Raw genomic sequence first — 18,683 nt, 5'->3', positions numbered from 1 at the left:
GTATTACAGCTACATTACACGCGTGTAACTTTCCGTGCGCGTGAAGGGTACAACGAGTGCTTCGACGTACTTCGCTCACGAGCACCCACTGTACGCGCAATTATGTTTTCGACGAACGCGCGAGTGGTATAAAGTGGCGGACGGGAAAGAGGCCTGCATGAAAAATACCTAACCGCGGCTACTAAGAAAAGAGCGTGTGCTCTTTGCCTTTTGACTTCACTCGTTCCCGCGTTTTGGTTCGTTGGATTGCAGTTTCAACCAACGCGGACCAAGGAAATTTTTCAGTTTCCCGAGCCTTCCGGTTCTATCGTGTTTACTTTTAGAAAAATTCTTTCCGAACGGAAATGGTTAGAGAAGAATATTAGTAGGTTAGTTGGTAGTTACGTGGTACGCTACGCTTTGAAACGTTTTGCAACAGAGTCGGTAATTTCAATGTATTTTTGTAGCATACAACTGTTTTACATTGAGGGTTTTGTTTCGAAATGGAGAAGGTTTAGATTCCTTTTCTATTCTCCTTGTTTGTCACTGAACACGGTGCAAGAAACGTTATTCACAAACGATCGTGAAATGGAAAGATTTTAGATGAAGAACTTTTCCTCGAACTTTCGGCCTCAGGCCTTCTAATTATTCCACTTTTTTGAATAATCAAGTTGGTAAAAGCAGCTTGTTTCGTAAAACCGTAGGGAACGGAATATACTCTAATAGTAAGGAAACTGTATCATAGAATTGAAGTTTATCTACATATTTCCTTAACACGCAGAGTTCTAGAAGTATCGTTCTTACGTACGCGAAACTGTGTCGAATTACATACGCAAATATCACCCAACACTTTAGTACTTGACGCGAGAACTTCGAGTTTAGTGTAGCAATAAGACATTGATGTTCTTCCATGTTCTTTCAAGTAAGACAACAAATAAAGGATTCTGAATAAAATTAGCAAACAGTACAGGCGTATTCAAATACATTTGTACATTACTTGTAATACGTTGTACTCTACACTTTCAACATGCATTTGTACAAGTGAAATCGTATTTTTCTGAGAGCCATTGCGATCTAAAAAAAAAGTAACTCGTCTATTAGCATTAGCGATAACCAACTTCTGCCAGTTCCTTCATCTTTTTTCAAATTATAATACTTAGACGCATTCGATAAAATCAATGTTGACTCCTATCGAGTACACATATCTATATTACCTTCATTATAATGTATCAACCTTTATATTTTTGTCTACAATTTTTATAATCTACTTTTTATACTTATACATATTTATATATACACTTTCATATTTATAATTTTATTTAGTGATTTATAATCATTATTATTACGTACTTGGAATATTTAGATACATTAGAACCTGATTATTCCAGTCTTAACCGATAACATAAAATGAAAATGCAGGATATAATAGCAGAAGAGGCTATTATATTTGTCTTACGAAACTGGCTATTCGTTGCGAAGGCACGAAACAAAGAGGGACCGGTCGGTGTAAATCGAGCGAGAAACGGAACGAATCCGCGCTCGGGAACAAGAGGAGAAAGATATACCCGACCGTTCGAGAAGGAATAGCATTAAAGTTACAAAAGTAATTACAGACGAATACTAGTTCTCGATTGTATCGAGCTTAGGGGATAAAGTCCGCGTGCCGGAGGTCGGCCCACAATCTTTCTTTCTCTTTCTTCGGCGCAGAAACTTTTCTTTCCGAAGTCGTAGCCGTAGGGAAGGAAGAGGCACGGTTCGCCCGTAGAAAATGCAAGTAACGATCCTTCTTCTTGCGAGAATGGTCCCGAACCAGACCCCATGGAACGTGCAGAGGTAGTAGAAGAAGAAGAAGAAGAAGGAGTTAAGATGAATAGAGAGGGACGCGTCGAAGAAAGGAAAAAGAAAGAAGCAAGGAAAGGAGAGAGAGAAAGAGAGAGAAACAAGAAAAATAATGGAAAGAGCAGAGCACCCATAAAGAAGGAGAGGGAAAGGGGAGATAGCAGCGTGTATTATAGGTTTGCCGAGCCTGTAATCATCGCGGGACCGCGAAACGCCCATCGACGCCCTCTCATTCTGCCTCTCGCCATTCTATTTTCCTCTCTCCTTATTCGACCCATCCTCGGGCAGTTTTCTCTGGTTCTTTCGTCCTTGCTGCGCGCTCCCTCGTGTGTGTCTCCTCGTCCTATTCTCTCTTCCATCGCGCCGACTCTATAATCATTATCAACCTCTTCCCAAACCATCGTCTTCCATTTTTTTCCCTTCGTTCCCTTTTTTCCCCCCTTTATCTTCCCTTTTTTGTATGTTTTTTTTTATTGTACCTCTGCCTTCCTTCTGCCTGTATCGCGGTATCGTGCTTCTTTTAATTCTGTTTGGAGCCGCGCGTGTGCTATTCATGGCCCGTCTCCCAGCCGTACTTTTCCATGGATTTTAGCGTGTTCATGGCCAGCCTCGAATTCTATTAAGCTTCGTTACAAACTGGACGGCTATGCGGAATATAATGTGGACGCGTCGCGTGCCGCCAACGGCATTTCTGTGGGAATGAATTCGAAGGTTACGTGTGAGAAAATTGGCTCGACGGGAATTAGAGGGGATGAAGTTTTGTTATGTTGGAACGGTGATTGTTAGCGGGAATTGGGGGCGAAGGTTCAGCGGTTTGCACTTGGTTTTCAGTTACCACCGTCCGTTCGACGTGTAGAAATTTCGAATAGTACCCGGGCCAGACAGAAGTTTGTTTAAGTACATACATGGATCTGTTTGTTTAAGTTCCAGTGAATTAGTCTTGATTCTTTTAGTTGTGGATTGTTAATATAAAAAAGCATTCCATTTGCAAGCGAATAGTTAAACGAGTTTTTAGCGGACAGTTAAGAACTCCTGTAACGTTTGTGAAGAGACGTACCTTTCTTCTTCTTTTTTTTCTCTAACTTTAAATTACGAATGAACGTATAACGGTTTATTTTCATAATATTAGCTTCTTTACAATTTTAATGTTGTTATCAAAATTGTAACGACTTTGAAAGTTATCGAGTATAATTACAAATTCGCAGACAAGTACCGCAAATTTGTATGTAAAAAGCATCGAGGGATCTATTTTCCACGGTAGAAAAACACGCAAAACGTGTTATACCATCCCGTTGAAATATCGTTAAATTATATTGCGCATATCAAAATCACCGAGAATCTCTCGAACGCAATTCCGTCTCGCGGATATAGAGATTTTATTCACCGTAACGTAAACTGCCCTCCTCCCTCCCGAAATCTACGTATCGAAGCTCGTCGTTCGGCTGTCACGGGTGGAAAGTCGAAATCGATTATCGCGAACGGTCGCGTGACAATTGATAATAACCGTCGACGCGGGTAATTACGGTTTTGTCACGTTGATCGAACCGCAGGAAACACGTGGGTAATCCGTTGTTTCAGTCTATGCCGGTTGTCTGTTATTTAACCAGAGATTAACGGCTCTGTAAACGTATACTTCTGTTCGGATAGAAAACCGTATCTCTTCGTTCATTGTCGTCATCTCCAACATCATTCCTATGCATTAAATCGATCTCATAATAATATGTAGTTGCTCAAAGTATCGAATCTTGTGACACATAGTAGCTGCAAGTGTTTGAACGTTATACAATATGTAACATTATGTAATGTAATAATATATAATATTATGTTATATAAATATTCTATAAGTATATTATGTGTTCTATATAGAACAATTTTCACATTTCATGGACGCCGTAACGAGATAGGATTATAGTTATTATGGTGATAAAAGTTTTAAACATTTGAAAATGTACATGGAAGTTAGAAAATATTTAATGCAAATATAGATGATACTTGATACATATCTATATGAATATAGATATACTTGATAAATTTTCAAACTTGATTCTCTTGAAAATTAGAACATTAATTTTAGAATATATATATATAGAATAGAATATTAAAATTAGAAAAAATTAGACTAAAAATCAGAATAAAAGAATGCACAAATTTTATTCTACATCTTTTTCTTATTTTTCCACATGGAATCACTTCGTGTCTGTTTTTACACGTCATATGGTCGGACCCCGTATATCTCGCAGAGATGATAAAAGTATTTAAAGAAACAAATGTGCTTTATGTTAATGAGCCTCGATATTCAGTGGGACCATACATATTTAATATTGTCCCAAAAGCTTCTTTCGTTTTATAAGGAAATAATAGATGCAAAACATTCGTTGTTTCATAGAATTTTATTGAATTATGTATGATCCATTTTATTCTATTAGAACAGATCATTTCCTTATAAAACTTCGAGGATTAAAACTTATATACCTATGACGACTAGTTACGCTAATTATACTAATTTTTGAAATAATCAACGAATAGGCTATTCAATATGTTTAAACGCTTTTATAATCTTTTCGAAGTATATTTATTTGTACTAAATATCCTGTAGCTTTTACGTACATTTTCAAATTAGTTTGAAATTTTCTCAACGCAATCATGGCAATCGTGTCAAATTTAAAAGGATAATGTGATATCAAAGTGTATTTGTACGATACACATAACGTGTAAAAATTGTCTATGATCGAAACGTCATTTGGAAGTATATTCCTTTTTCTTTTTCTTTTCTTTTTTCTTCTTTTTCTTCGAGTTCAAGAGATACGATCAAAACGCGATTATCGGTGACGATCTCTCGCGTCATTTTATAGCGCGTTATTTGAAACGAGCGTGAGTAGTGAGTAAGCGTCACGAGAGCCGTAATTTTCGTCACGTTACAGAGGAGCTCGATATCGCCCGGTGATAAATACAGTCGTCCACGCACACCGCAGGAAACGCATCATTCCCATCATTCTCAGAATCACCATGACCATCCCATGCACATCAAGAAGATGAAGAAGGAGCAGGACAAGGACATCGGTCATGTAAGTGTTTGCACTGTGTTATTGTTCTTGCTAAGCTTGTTAGTCTTTGTAATCTCGCGACCATTCTCGGTTCATTTTCGACCCAGTTTTGCTGGTGTTTCTTTAGAAAATTGTGATTCTCAGGGAAATGGAGTCAGAGTGAGAAATGGGGTCGAGAAATGAAAGATATACATAGGATAGAGCGTACATCAAAAAGATTTGTTGAAACTGTAGATTACTTCTACGTGTTCAAATAAAGCAGTTAATATTAATCGTTTTAAGATTTTTCCTCGAAATTTTCATAAATCACGTTATACGTACGATCGATATAATTTTCAACTGGGAAAGTATAAATAAACAAAAATGAAATGCTATTAAACGAACAAAATCAGAATCATGATTCCTATATATTATTTATATTTATCTGACGAATAAATTATTTAAGATAAAATACGCGTTTGAATATTCTGTTTTTGCATCATGACGTTGATTGTGTATGAATGAAAACTTGTAACTTTACATATACGATGCTTTTCATTGCGGATATTGATGATAAACGTTCGAGATTCCTTATCTATCGCGATAATCGATCAAGTATCTGCTTTTGACTGATTCCTTTATCAAACGATTATAAGGCTACGAATTAATTAGCGACATTGATGAAATTGGCATCAGGTACCGTTATAATTCCAATGCTAATAGGGCACGAAGGAAACGTTGAACCGTGATTGAAACTTCAAACAAGATAACACCGATTAACTCCGCCAATATGTAACTTAGATACAAACAGTGCAAGCTCAAACACACTTCAGCGTGAACAACAAACTTTCAGCGAGTCTTTCGATAAAACGAAAAACCGCGTCATCTTAAATTCCCCGGCTAGCATGAATCATTCAGACGTCACAAATTATGTTCGAACGACTTTAGATAATCAGCAAATTATATATTGAGGATCTTCTAAAGGATCCTAAATGTCACAAGAATATATTTTAATGAACTTGTGTAAAAATCATATATAATACCATTATATGCAATAAGGTATTATAGAAATAGTTCAATATATTACGAGTTTATAGCATTTAACAAGAAGAATAAAAAATATCGTATTGATAGGTACAGGCCTTGAAAGTTTATCCTTTCGATGTTACATCAAATTTTGTATTTTTCTAACTGATATGATACGTATCGTGTTTAAATTGGAGTCGATCTTAGCTCTGTATTAGGGCAAAAACAACTATATACGTGTACACATGTAAAATGAAAATGTGTAATAACTATCGATGCTGCCTTTGACTTCACCCTTTGCTATACTAAATTTTGATCTCATTTCTACAACGCTCTATAGGTCATCGATCATCGTTTCAGTTCTTAAACGTTCCATCTCCGTTACCTTTTTGCAAACTGAGGAAACTAAGTTTAAAGTTTATGAAGTTTGACACTACTGTGTGGAGTTGGGATTTGAAAGAAACGAATATTTGTCGCTCTCTAAGTAGAATTTTCATCGTATTATCACGAATCCGCATTTTTTATATGAATTGATTAATTATATTTCCTTGAAAAATGGAGTTAGAACAGTTAAGAACTAGGCCGATAATATGTACAAGGTGTTAAAAAAAGAGCACGAGACTTTATATCGCTCAGCAAGAGCAGCAAATAGTGTCCAGTCAACATAAATCCTACGATCGATCCTTTTGACGCAAAACCGATTTTTATTATTTACGAACATTCGATGAACGACAATGCTGTGAGTGAGTTTCTTCGTTGAACGTAAACACAGAGATTGAGCTCAATAGAACCATCCAATAAATTATAATCCACTACGTTAGTGCTCAAGTAGATGTGACCATCTCATTGCAATGAGATGAAAACATGGAACATTTGCTGCACAAGAAAGATTTTTACTTCGTTTCGCGTCTATGAAGCAATGCCCGTTGATAATAGTAGCAATTTTCTGTTGATGATCTTGAGTCGATACACTACTGAATCGATCCGTTTGTTTACATTCAACGAAGAAACTGGAACATTCGTAAATGATAAAAATCGATTTTACGTGGAAAGGATCGATCGTAGGACCAGTGTCGATTTTTTTTAATCCAGAAGAGCAAAGAATGCGTAATACTATAAACACACTTAAAGTCTTGAACACATATTTTTGAACACCCTGTGTAACTTTTAACTATACCTAGCCACGTGTAAGAACGTAACGAATGGCAAAATAACCTATCGACCATCGCATCTGTGCAGAGTGACGGCGAGAAAAGCGATCAGGACCTGGTGGTGGACGATGCTAGCGAGGGACCAACGAGTCCGGTTGTAAACGGTACTACGTCACCCCGAGAGAACGGTCTGGACAAAGTAACACCGATAGGTGCCGGAGTTCAGACAAAGAAAGATGTACCGCCACATTCACCAAGAAGTGGAACGAGCAGCAATGCGAGTACACCGTCGGCCAAGAAAATGGAGGAACGAGAGAAACCAACGACACCGATCTCGAAGCCTTTGACACCGACCTCAGGCTCGGCGATCGGTGGCAGTTTGAAACCATCGGGTTCGGCGAAGCTACTTCAGGGACCACCGCCTCCCGGTGTACCAAGCGCGTATCCGCCACACTACGCTCCCGGCCCACCGCCTCACCATCTGGCACCAGCTGGACAGCATCCTCATGTCGACATGATGGGTGGTTATAACGGCTACGTGGCGCCTAGAGCACCACCTTCGCTTCAACAGCTCTACGATCCCCATGTTGCCATGAGAGCTCCCATGGGATCCGTTGGAGTACCCGGAGGCAAACCGTAAGTAGACATATGCAGTTTCTATATTCCTATTATCGTGAGCAGATTGCGGATTCTTATGCAAATTTCTATTTTCATGAATACGATTAAAGAAATTTTAAGTTGAAGGAAAATTGGTCTTATCTGTCAGATATTAAAACGAATAACGTATTTCCAACGTTTTACATACTTTTGCATATTGTATGCATATTGTATTCATTTTCCGTGAAGGACGAATATCGGATAAAAATCCGCCGTCTAATCGCGAAGTTCGTAAATTTAACGCACTCGCTGCTAGAATGACTGTTCTATCTGTGATTATTCATCTTCTCGTTGATCAGGCATCTCTTTTTTCAAAGTCAGAAGTACGTTTGTTACGAGTAACGTTATGTTTACGATAGATTTTTCGCAATTAATTAAAGACAGTAGCAGCGAAAGGGTTAAGTTGGTGAACGTTGTTAGTTTTTTTTAGTACAGTAGAATTCCATTGATCTGAATACTATTTATTGAAACGAAATTTTAGTCAGCGCTGGATTATCTGAATTCCTGACGATTGAATGATGACCGATCTGAACGTGAACTACTATTATGTAAATGAAAAATAGTAAGTAGCGAGAAGAATTGGTAAACTCTTATTGTACGAACTCTACTTACATGAACTGTTTTTTATCTCTCAACAAGTTCGGATAAATGGAGTTCTACTTTAAGTTAGTTCTCAGAATTAGTAGACACTGCTGAGAACTAATGTCGGAATTGTTAATGCCAATATTTGCGACCAATTAAATTCTCGCCGATCTTTAATATTAATTTTTACATAGAACGTAATATGCACTAATTAATGTAAATAATTAGACGCTTAGAAATATTTCGTCGGTGTTTTCGAAAGATGATATTTTTGAAATATAAAAAATGAATCATGAAAATTGTTTCTCTTTTATTCCACACGTAGCTCATACTTTTCAAAACATTTTCCTGCAACAATGCATTCAGTTCTTAACATCCGAGCACCTGACCATTTAATGTTTTTTTCCCCAATACCAACTGCGCGTTTTGTCAACCAATGTTTCCATAAATATTTTATAACGTATCATGCGTGATATATTTTTCAAATAACTTCAAATTTTATATATATACAATATCCTTTTTTCTCCTACTACAACTCAATCGTATTTAAATTGTAATAGAAAAAAAAAAAAAAAAATACTCGTAACCTAATCCACGCACCATTATTCACGCTATGGAAGATTCTATCGAAAGATTTTATAATATTACATGGATCGTACGAAGAAGTCTTCTAGGCTTCGTAGATTAATTCCTATTACATACGATACTGTGATAAAGATTAATTTTACGACGGTTATTTATTAAAAGGTACAATCAAATTGATGGTTGTCGGTAGAAAGATCAGAATAACAGAAAAATCCTTTTAATTATTTTCAACAGCGTATTTAGACCAGACTGCCTAAAGTCAAATCTCATTATTTAAACCGATAAAAGCATAAAACGAACAACAATGTGTCGCGTTTATCTTATAGCTAATACCACGAGATAGTGGTAAATTTAACGATACACGATGATGTAAGGTATATAAGCAGTTTCGAAAACGAATCTGGAATAAGCGAAGGCTGAGCGACACGAAGCTGTTTGCTTTCCGAAGCAGATTATAAAAATTCGACAGAACGTTCCGCGATAAGATAATTGGATTAAATGTTCTGAAGCCTTAAATCGAGGATTATTAAGGGGGAATATGTATTTGACACAATTACTCGTCGTGACGATAATAATCTCTCAATCAACAAACCATTCGAAATTACCTACGTAGAAAGTGGAACTTTCCAATATACAATTTTCCATTTACGATTTCCCATTTCTCTTTTTGTAAAAAAAAAAAAAAATTGTATGGAACGATACTAACGATTCTTGGTAAGCAATAAAAATATACGCTTTATATTTTTTAATGAAAAATCGAACATCCATATAATACGGTTTTTGTTAACGTTGTTTGATATTCGGTCTGCTTGCCACCCGGGGCTCGTTATCTACGGCTTTGTTTGCTACGAAGATTCACCAATGCTATTGTTTATTGTAGCCACGGACGGTTAAAATACGACGTGTTATCGATATTTTTATTTTAAAATGTAGATGCCAGTGTAGTATGATTAATGCTCAAGATAAAGATTGATGAAATGCGAGATTTCTGTCCAATTAGTATGTACATATCCTATTTATGGAACGCGTTAATGCACTTTAGGCGGATAAGATGCGTAGATGAACGCGAGAAAAGCGATATTTTTCGGTGTTCTTTCTTCTTTCTATAAATTCTCTATTTTCGAAATATTTCATTATGAGAAATACTGAAAGGATCAGCCTCTTTCGTAAAATACCACAAGAATATCCTAAAACTACATCCTAATTTTATTAAACAAGTCGTTAATTAATCCTCCATAGGCAAAATTAAGTTGAGAAATTTTTACAAAAGTATTTTTATCGCTATCGAAAAAGATTCAAACACTCGATTTAACAAACTATTGTATAACGAAATATGAACGTTGATCAGCGTTGGAGAATTTTTCTAAATTTTGTTGAAAGCTTGAAAAGATAAGAAAACTAGGTTTGCACGTAAAGAGACCACTTTGCCTATTCGATGTTAATTAATCGAATTCCTCAACCGACCTATTAAATTCTATAAAACCTTCCTATGGAGAAAAAAAATCATTTTCCCCCAATTTCACGCCCTTTGTCACATCCAAATTACACTTTCACTCAGTTTGCCCGTGCAGTGTTAACTAAATTCCTCAGTCGTTCCATTAAATTCTACAAAATATTACGCGCTATTCCTACGAAAAAAGTCATCCCTTCCCAATCGTTCCGCTCGTGTTAGCGCCCGTAGTTTAAATCCACGTACCAGTTTCCCAAAAACGGAGAGCGACAGAACCAAAAAAGAAAAAAAAGAAAAAAAGGAAGTAAAAAAGAAAGTCAGTCTGATGACCAAAATCAGGCAAAATCCTGTCTCCCGATTAACTTCTCCAATTTCGTTGAACGATCGTTGCCCGAGCGCGAGTCGCGTCGAACGTGTCAGCGAGCGGAACAGCGAATGGATGGTTGACAGACGCGTGTTCACCGCACGAGTCGCATTTTTCTGGATGTTTCAGCGCGTACAGCTTCCACGTGTCGAGCGAGGGCCAGATGCAGCCGGTGCCCTTCCCACCGGACGCGCTCAGCGGACAAGGGATACCACGTCATGCACGGCAAATTAATACCCTCAGCCACGGGGAGGTCGTGTGTGCTGTCACGATCTCGAATCCGACCAAATATGTGTATACTGGCGGCAAGGGATGCGTCAAGGTCTGGGACATTGGCCAGGGCGGTACAGGAAGCACCAAGTCGGTCTCCCAGCTCGATTGTCTACAACCTGACAACTATATCAGGTGAGTGGTTCTCTGAAATTTTTAGATTCCTTCTACTCTTTTCAAGTATTTCGTCGCCCCTATCTCCTATGCTGAGAATTAGTATTAAGAGGAGGAGAAATGTTTTCCGCGTATGTAACATTCTAATGTTAGAACTATGAAAAGTATGACGTTACGTTAGTTGAAATGAAAACTTTTATGTAACGAACAGAACGATAATTACTACTTCGCTGGTCAGGTAAATGTAGAAATGTCAATAATTCAACACCACCGATCATATGTATTCTTGCTTAATTGAATTGGATATTCTAACGTGACTACTTGATTTTCAAATTCTATTATACCCTTCGTTTTCATACATTATGAATTAACGACAAGTAATTTAGTTACATACAAGTCTTTCTGCATATTTTTACTTGGAATTTAATTACTTTCAATATCAGACTCGCTTGCGACATTCTATTCTTTACGTATTCTGTCATTTATATATTATTAATCGCACTGCAGAAGATCTTCGAATCGATTTACAAATCACGCGAAGCACACACGCAGACAACGCAATAAACATCTATAGAACGTAATGAAGCAATTTCTTTTTAATAAAACAATTGCGAGATTCTACCAGCGATGCGAATTAATTTGATCAAACACCTGGGAAACGCTCTTACAATAACACGAACGAAATTATGCAAGCCACACCGTTTTATTTCGTAAAAGCAGGCCGGCAATCAGCACAGAATCAAACGAATCAATCGGAACGGCGTACAAGAGGGGAACGAGGGGAAAAGATGTCCAGAGCGAACGAAACATCGACATAATGAGATTCGATGTATTCGTTGCACGGAACGTCGAAAAATCGCGGCGAAGTGTCGGGTTTGCATAGAACAAACGGGACAGCGCGACGTTTTCACGATACATTTCGCGCTGGATGCACGTTTTAACGTTGGAATATAGCCGCATGTATAATATCGCGCTCGTATATGACTGTTAATGTTCGCGATACGCTGCCGGTAATTGAAGCCCCGCCGCGTTTTTTGAACGTACGCTCGAGCCACCGGCAAATTTAATACATTTCGTCCGGTAATGCATGCTCTACCTCACCCCCCCCCCTTCATCGCTCCTCTTCTGCATTAAAAGGTACTTTATGATCCATCGGTCACAGTTGCTAATCACGGTCGCTGCAGTCCGCCCGATTTCGACACGGTCCACCGCGTAAAAATGATTACCACTTTTAAAACCCTGTCAAACCGAGCGAAACGAGCGGAATTCGCGACGCGTCGCCTCATCTCCAGAATGAATTGCAGTCACACAACGTTTTATTTATACGGAATATTCGACTGGATTTGGTTTGTCGATCGATCGAATCGCGCGGATTTTCACACTTGTGCGAATGAACTCGTTGTAAAGTGATTTTCGGTTTGTTGGCGACGGTGAGTCTGGTTGCCACATTTTGGCAAAGTTGCCTTATTATGTAACGCACAGTATTTAAAGACTAATTTTGGGCAAAGGGATTAAAAGATTAGAAGATTTCAGCGTTGTCGGTAAAGATACAAATAGATACAGTAAGATAATCGTTTGCTGCATATCGCAATACGATATTACGACTCGGCAGAGATATAAATCTATGAAAACTTTGTTCTAAATTTAACGAAATACTTGTACCGAAAAAAAGAGAAGGTACAGTCTTGCAGAAACCAACGAATAACATGTTCCTCGATATCTTCCTCAAACGAAACAAGCGCAGAAGCGCAGACAAGCGCGAAACAAACTTCCCAAAACTTAGAACCAAAGCTACCTACGATATAACGAAATGTACGTATATTATATCCAGGTCAGTAAAATTGCTACCGGATGGCAGAACGCTGATAGTTGGCGGTGAAGCTAGTCGGCTGAGTATCTGGGATCTGGCGAGTCCAACACCAAGGATCAAGGCCGAGTTAATCTCTGCCGCTCCCGCCTGTTACGCTTTGGCGATCTCACCGGACTCGAAGGTCTGCTTCAGCTGCTGCAGCGACGGCAGCATCGCCGTCTGGGATCTTCAGAATCAGACTCTGGTCAGACAGTTCCAAGGTCACACGGATGGCGCGTCCTGCATCGACATCTCCGCCGATGGCTCGAAATTGTGGACCGGTGGATTGGACAACACGGTTCGCTCGTGGGATCTCCGAGAAGGCAGACAGCTCAAGCAACACGACTTCACCTCGCAGATATTCTCTCTCGGCTACTGTCCCACGGGAGAATGGTTGGCCGTTGGAATGGAGAATTCAAATGTCGAGGTGTTGCACGCCTCCAATCCGGACAAGTATCAGCTACACCTGCACGAGTCTTGTGTATTGTCGTTGAGATTCGCATCGTGCGGCAAGTGGTTCGTCTCCACTGGCAAGGATAATCTGCTAAACGCGTGGCGCACGCCTTACGGAGCATCGATATTCCAGGTAATCCTTTTTATAATTTGGTAGTTTCATTTGATTTTTTGTTTCTTCATTGATCGTTTTGTCTTTTTAAATTTCTATATCTTCTCCTTTTATACGATGTGTTATATTCGATGAACGTGAGTACCTAGGCCATTGCGTAGAAATAGCCAACCGCTTGATCATTTATGAGAAAAAGTGTACTTTAGTTATAGGAGATCGATTAATCTTGCTTATTTACTATACAAGATGTATTTTAATTGCAAAGTCAATCTGGCTTATTTCAATTATAGAATTAATCAGTTTGGAATAATTTTCTACAATAATATGCCAAGGTTCTGCTTTCTATTTTTTTTTTTTTTTTTTTTTTAAATTACATATCTTCTGTGTTTTGAGTGCCTTTTCAATCAGTTTCCATGACTTCCCTGAATACGCATTAGGATATTTTATGCGGAAATTTTCAATGCGCGAGTTGGTTTGTTCGTCTAAATCGGAGTCATGGTTACACCTTGCCACGTAGATCGTATATCATTTATAACATAAAAAACGATGTATCGCGAAAGGACAGATTTCAAATTCTAATTGAGCGAGGCTTCTAACGACATCATAAAAAAAAAAAAGAAAAATAATGTAAAAAGGAAATAAGATCTGTAATGCAAATCGTTATGTCCTTTACATTTTGCACGATTTCTTCGGTGACCAAGCTGTTTCGATATAAAAAGAACGCGGAAAGAAACGTATATGAATTGGAATATAAGTCTTGGCATTGCATATTTTTACGCAATTCTTTAACAACCAGTTAACTCACGAAGGACGTATCTTATGATGTTTTCAGTCGAAAGAATCGTCATCTGTGCTCAGCTGCGATATATCAGCGGACGACAGGTACATCGTTACCGGTTCAGGTGACAAAAAGGCTACAGTCTACGAGGTGATGTACTGAACGACGAAACCGCAACGACCGAACACCACAACCGAACGTATTCATCCGACTTGGAGGACTCCCGTTGGCGTGGGTGTACATAATTCTTATACGATATTACGAGAGACGTTTGTTGCCGTTGTTCTTGTTATTGTTGTTGTTGTTGCTCTTGGTGAAGAAAGGGTTCGTGCAAGAATGAAAACGAGCCGAACGAACCAGAAACTAGAAACGCGTGAAACGAATAAAAGAATTCGATGGAAATAAACGAAACGCGATTAAATTATATTGCTCGAGCAATTTCGTAAGAGACTTTGAAACACGTTCGCGACATCGAAGAAACAGACGAAGCAGAAATGGAAGACGTCGTTTCGTTCCTCGATCGAATTGTCCTTCTTACGACGAGAAGATAAAGTCTCGTGAAAGAAACGAACGTCTCTAAAACGGCAGGCTCGAAAATCAAACAGTTCGTTCTGCTCGTTGCGCGTACAGCCGCCACTTGGGCGGTGGGATCGCGTAGTAATTAAAAACAAACGCTGGCATTCGTACCGCGTTTTCCCCCTTGTACATTTTGTATATACGTATATATATTATATATATTATATATACATACTTCAGTCTTTAAGTATACCATGATATTTTTCTACGTCCCCTAAAAGTGAGACGGAACGTGAGTAATGAAAAATAAAAGATACCACATACACATACACACACATACACAAGCGCGCGCGCACTCATGTACGCACACAGCAACATAAACACACGAGAAACTAAAAAAAATTTGTAAATATTGTCTGGCTTAGAGAATAATAACAGAATCGTGACGAGAGACGATTAAATAAAAAGTGATACTCGATAACGAACTCGGTGATCCGATTCATTCCTCTCCCTTCGACTCTGCAATCCTATGAACCGTCATCGAAAAACAACAAGCGAAAATAAAACAAAGGAAACGAGAAAAAAAAACAGAGTATTTACAGAAAAGGGTAGGGGGTTGATTGGTATAAAAAAAACAACGCGGAGAAATAGAGTTTCGATGGGAAAAAATAACCTCATATACGTGGCGAGAGAGCGTGAGCGCGCGCGCACGCGCGCGTCTGCATGGGTTTATCATGCTGCAAGGGTAGGTATGAAACGAAAATCGCGGGCAAATATTATCTCGCCACGGTTGTAATATAAAAACCGATGAACGCGCGGCGAGACCACTTCGCGCCGCAAACATTCGAAAGCGGCCGAACGGACTAACGAACGCGTGCCGGCGCCCGTCACTGAAAATATAAAACAAGGGTCGTCACACGGCCCTGGTCCCCGGAGCCTCCGTGCCCATAAACGTGTCAACGGCGCGGCGGCAGTCAACGTGGATCGAGAGAGCCAGAGGACCGATACAAAGAGAGAAAGCGACGCATGGCGTCAACAATATTTAGTCACAACGCTGGCGTATCGTGTCGCGAAAATTACGACACCGTTTCGTCGATGAAAAAAAAAAAAAAAAAAGAAAGGGAGCGAGAAAAAAAGTATAACGCAACCGCATACACGTCGGAAGCCACGGCATTTCGTTCCTCGCGTCTCACGCGATTTCCACGGCAAACGAATTGCGGTGAACTCGACAGCCGCCGCTATACAACTAACAAAAAGAAAAAGAAAGATACGACTGTTACGCGATGGTAGTAAAACAACGAATAGAAAAAGGAAAGAATATGAAACGTACGTATACGCAATGAAACGTAGCGTGCGTTACGTTCGAAATCGCGATCGTGCGAGCCCCGTGCGAATCACGCCACCCGGTAGATAATTAGCGATGCAATCCACGATCGCGGAGCGCATATTCAATGGAAGGTTCATCGGCGTAATGTTATTATAATAGTGGCACGTTTTGCATATGTGACTGGGTAGCTGGTGCGAAGTGGAATCGCGAGTGGACAGCGGACACAGTGTGGGAGTAGGAAGGTGAAAAAGAGAAGCGGCGTTGCGTGGGAGGGAGATGAATACGAGTGTAGGTGAAGCAGGGTACGAGGTAAAGAGGGTGGGCGATTTTACACGGGCTTTGCCGCACGCCAAGCGTATTTGCATGGTAATGATATGCGGCGCGGCAGGACGGATGGAGTTCCGCCGGTGGCGGTGGCAAAAGTGGTGGGGAAGAAGGTTTTCGGGTGGGGGATAGCGAATTGGCGATGGTATTTCGTGCACAAGTTTTGAATGTCGCGGCTAAATGCATCGGTTATTACGGTTAATTCGGTGAACGGGCAAGCGAACAGCTGGTCGCAGGTTTATTTATTCGTTGGCGCGAGCTTGCTCGTTTCTCCGCCGTTTTATTAGCAAGTACAGAAGACCGGTGTTCTTGTACCGCTACTCAACGCCTTCGTTTCTCCCCATGCCTCTACTGGCTCGCTCTCTTTTGCGTCATCGCTTTAATCGTTTACACCGGTGCAGTGTGTTCTGCGGTAAGAGGATTAACAGGCGCGGGCAAGTCTGTCCGTTCGATCGTGTCAAACGCGACGTAACCACTTAATCGACCGTCTCTCTCGCCCTCCGCCCATTCCATTGCATCGGTACTGTCTCGTCCGAGGATCCTACTACGGATCCTGGCCGTTATATTTCGTTTTAGATACAGCATTTTCCACGTGGAACGCGCCAAACGTGCACGAGCGCTCGTTCAACGAGCGAACAACCGCGGTTACACGCCACAGTGTATTTCCAGAAACGGATACACGCGGCGACTGCTTGATCGATCGCGATCGTGATCGTACCCGGACACCGTGTAATCTCCATTTTACGCGTAAAAACGGACGGGTAACGGCGTAATAAGCGGAGCGTACCGCTATCATTCGGGATCGTTAGCCGCCAGTAACTTGAGCTATCCGTGCCGCGAGCCTCTGTCCTATTACGCTTCGCGTCGATGTCCAATTTCGCGGAAACCCGTGTACCTTTTACGCTCGTGTATACCGTGTCGTACGTTCGTCACGGCTTCCATCTCTCCTCGTTCGCTGTTTCTACATCGGTTTGGAACAGGGCTAACTGGCATAACGCGACGAGAACAACGGAATCGTTTTCCACGTTCTCGTTGTATCGTTCGAATATTTAGTCTTTACGACTTGCGTATTCTTTTTGTTGTAGCATGTCGTTAGGGAGACGAGCTGTGTAAGTTTTTGGATTTTGAGAAACCAGTTTTGAAAGATTCGGCGATTGGTCGATCGATTATGTTTGGTGAAAAGACGCGCAATGTGCGCGGAACTCTGCATAAACAAAGGTTGTGCAAACGATTTATGTACAGTGTACATATGTATATAAGTATGTTAGTTCTGAAGTATGAAGTTTTTTAATGGTTTGTTCAGTCAATTTTATTTTTGAAGAGAACTTTTTGTCTCTACTTCGCTCGTGTGTTTATTCTACGGAACTTGAATATTTATTTTACACGTATCAGCTGCGAAGTATGAATTGCATGATTATTTCTTCCTGAATTTGATAATACGCATCGTTGATAGAATAGATTTTCTTTCTGAAACGAACAGGTTAAACACACACGTAGAAATCAATATTTATTAACTACTTGATGGGAATCAGTACGGGGATGATAAAATAAAGACAATAAACCTGTCGAATAGAAACAGCTGTATTTCTTATCATTTTAAATGATCGCAATAACATCGATTAGCGGACTACCGGTGTTTTAAAAAACTTGCGTACTCGTAACGTGAAAATATAATGAATAATAAGCAGAAGTTTATGGTGAATATTTATGACAGATGATTAATTTGACGCAACTTCTACTTCTCAACTTCTATTCCACCAACATCGTCATACAAAAAATATTCAAAATTTTGCAGAAAAACCCGTTTCCAGCTTTCTTAGAAAAATCCACTTTCCTTCCTCATCGATGCTATGTACCTTCCAACTTGCAAGAGATTTGCAATACGAAATAGACGATAACTCAAAACACATTACACCTCAATAATTGATTTTAATAAATTTAACAACATTTAACGTTTAAGAATAATTTCGCAATTCTACGTATAATCAGCGCTGCTATTTTCCATGCAATCCTTGTTTCCCTTCTTTTCCTCGATGAACTATTTTTCCTCTCCCTACGCCACGACATCGAACTATCTTCGATTTGATATCGAAGATACGAACCTTGACCCGTTACAGATCGAACGCTCGTCCATGGAAATGCAACGAGACGAAGCTCGCCACTTAGTGCAACGCGCTTTCGCCGCGTCTGCTGCGCGACAAAAAAGAAAGCGAAAAAAACGCGCAAAAAGGAAAACGAGGCGTCGAATGTCGGGCGATTTTTATCCGACGCACCGCAGGGGACC

At 39.7% G+C, this 18,683-nt stretch overlaps 1 protein-coding gene across 1 annotated transcript in view; it reads left to right on the top strand.

The window, feature by feature from the left end:
• Window positions 1-15,233, top strand: part of LOC139986698 (protein groucho) — an 82,423-nt gene extending 67,190 nt beyond the window's left edge. Inside the window, exons 9-13 of the mRNA XM_072002234.1 lie at window positions 4,740-4,883; window positions 7,107-7,654; window positions 10,786-11,061; window positions 12,872-13,475; window positions 14,287-15,233. Of these exons, the coding sequence (XP_071858335.1) occupies window positions 4,740-4,883; window positions 7,107-7,654; window positions 10,786-11,061; window positions 12,872-13,475; window positions 14,287-14,394 (1,680 nt within the window). The 3' untranslated portion in view covers window positions 14,395-15,233. The remainder of the gene's footprint in view (window positions 1-4,739; window positions 4,884-7,106; window positions 7,655-10,785; window positions 11,062-12,871; window positions 13,476-14,286) is intronic.
• Window positions 15,234-18,683: the final 3,450 nt, after the last annotated feature.

The sequence above is a fragment of the Bombus fervidus genome, chromosome 1 (genome assembly GCF_041682495.2).
Source record: "Bombus fervidus isolate BK054 chromosome 1, iyBomFerv1, whole genome shotgun sequence".
In the NCBI taxonomy this organism is placed as follows: Eukaryota; Metazoa; Arthropoda; class Insecta; order Hymenoptera; family Apidae; genus Bombus; species Bombus fervidus.
The sequence above is the reverse complement of the archived record's forward strand: the minus strand, read 5'-3'. Positions and strand labels throughout refer to the sequence as shown.